The 1,142-nt window shown below is 64.2% G+C and overlaps 1 protein-coding gene across 1 annotated transcript in view; it reads right to left on the reverse strand.

Annotated features, from left to right (window-relative positions):
• LOC125917516 (OTU domain-containing protein 7A) overlaps positions 1–801 on the reverse strand; it is a gene marked incomplete at its 5' end in the record, with an annotated part of 2,087 nt that extends 1,286 nt beyond the window's left edge. Inside the window, one exon of the mRNA XM_049623699.1 lies at positions 2–801. Within this exon, the coding sequence (XP_049479656.1) occupies positions 2–801 (800 nt within the window). The remainder of the gene's footprint in view (position 1) is intronic.
• Between the last annotated feature and the right edge of the window lie 341 nt (positions 802–1,142).

The raw sequence follows: 1,142 nt of genomic DNA on the forward strand, positions 1-1,142 counted from the left end.
GAGCTTGAGCACCAGCTGCGTGGGCGGCCCGGCCGGCGGGCCTGGCGAGGCGCGCTCGGAGCCCGGCGCGCCCTCGGTCTCAGGCCTGCGCGGCGGCCGCTTCGCCGTGGAGGCGGCGGCGGCGGCGTCGCGGCGCCGCTGCTCCTGCTCGGCACTGAAGCGCTCCTGCGCGCTGGTCAGGTAGTAGCCTATCATCTCTTCGTGGAACTGGTGCCGGTGGCTGGTGAGCAGCAGGCCGGCGAAGATGAACTTGCGCTCGCCCTGCATGGCGGCGCGCAGGATGTTGAGGCTCAGCTTCACGTCCGTGCTGTACTTCCAGGCGTCGCCCCGCTGCCCGCCGCCCTTCTCGGCCGGCGACGCCCCGGCCGCCTTGTCCGTGGGCGACGGCGTGGTCTTTTCCGACGGAGACGTGCTCGCCGACGCACCCGATTCCTCCTTGCTGCCTTTGCGTGACTTGGTCTTCTTCTCCTTGCTGCGCTCGGGGGCGTCGCCGTTCTTGCCGTTGGCGGAGTTAGCGCGGCCCATCTTGCCGTGCACGAGACCTCCCAGGCCACCCATGTTTTTCTTCAGCTTGATGCCCAGCGTCTTGCTGAAGCTGCCCAGCTTGTTGGCCACGGAGTCCGCGCGGGTCTTGTCCTTTTCCTTGCGTTGCTTCTCTTTCTCTTTGTCTTTGCCATTCTTGCCATTATTGCTGTTGGAATTGCTGCACACCGAGTCGCGGTCCGAGTCCAGGGAGTCGGCCAGGGACTGCACGTCCTCCCCCACAGAGGCTGTTGGGGATTCTGGCTGTGCCAGAGGGGCCTGTGGGGGGAGAGGAAGGTCGAGAAAGGAAGAAGGTTAGAGATGAGCCATCTCACGTGGGTTCGACAAAGGTAGACCATCCCAGCCCACAGGCTGCTGTGTTGGGATCTCACTGTCCCATCCAGGATGCCTTTTTGGTGAGCTCAGGTTGCTGGTAGCCTGGAACTCCGAGGCAGGGATTTTGGGCAAGGTGCAGATGCCCACAGCCCCGGGGCCTCTGCACATTTTAGAATCACCATGCCCAGACTCTGCCCTTCTAGCCCTGAGGAGGCTGGTCTACGACCAGACCCAGGTCCTGGCCGGCCTCTGTAGACTTAGAGGCCTTCTGGTAAGGATGACAC

Source organism: Panthera uncia, unplaced genomic scaffold (assembly GCF_023721935.1).
Source record: "Panthera uncia isolate 11264 unplaced genomic scaffold, Puncia_PCG_1.0 HiC_scaffold_1951, whole genome shotgun sequence".
NCBI classification, from domain to species: Eukaryota; Metazoa; Chordata; class Mammalia; order Carnivora; family Felidae; genus Panthera; species Panthera uncia.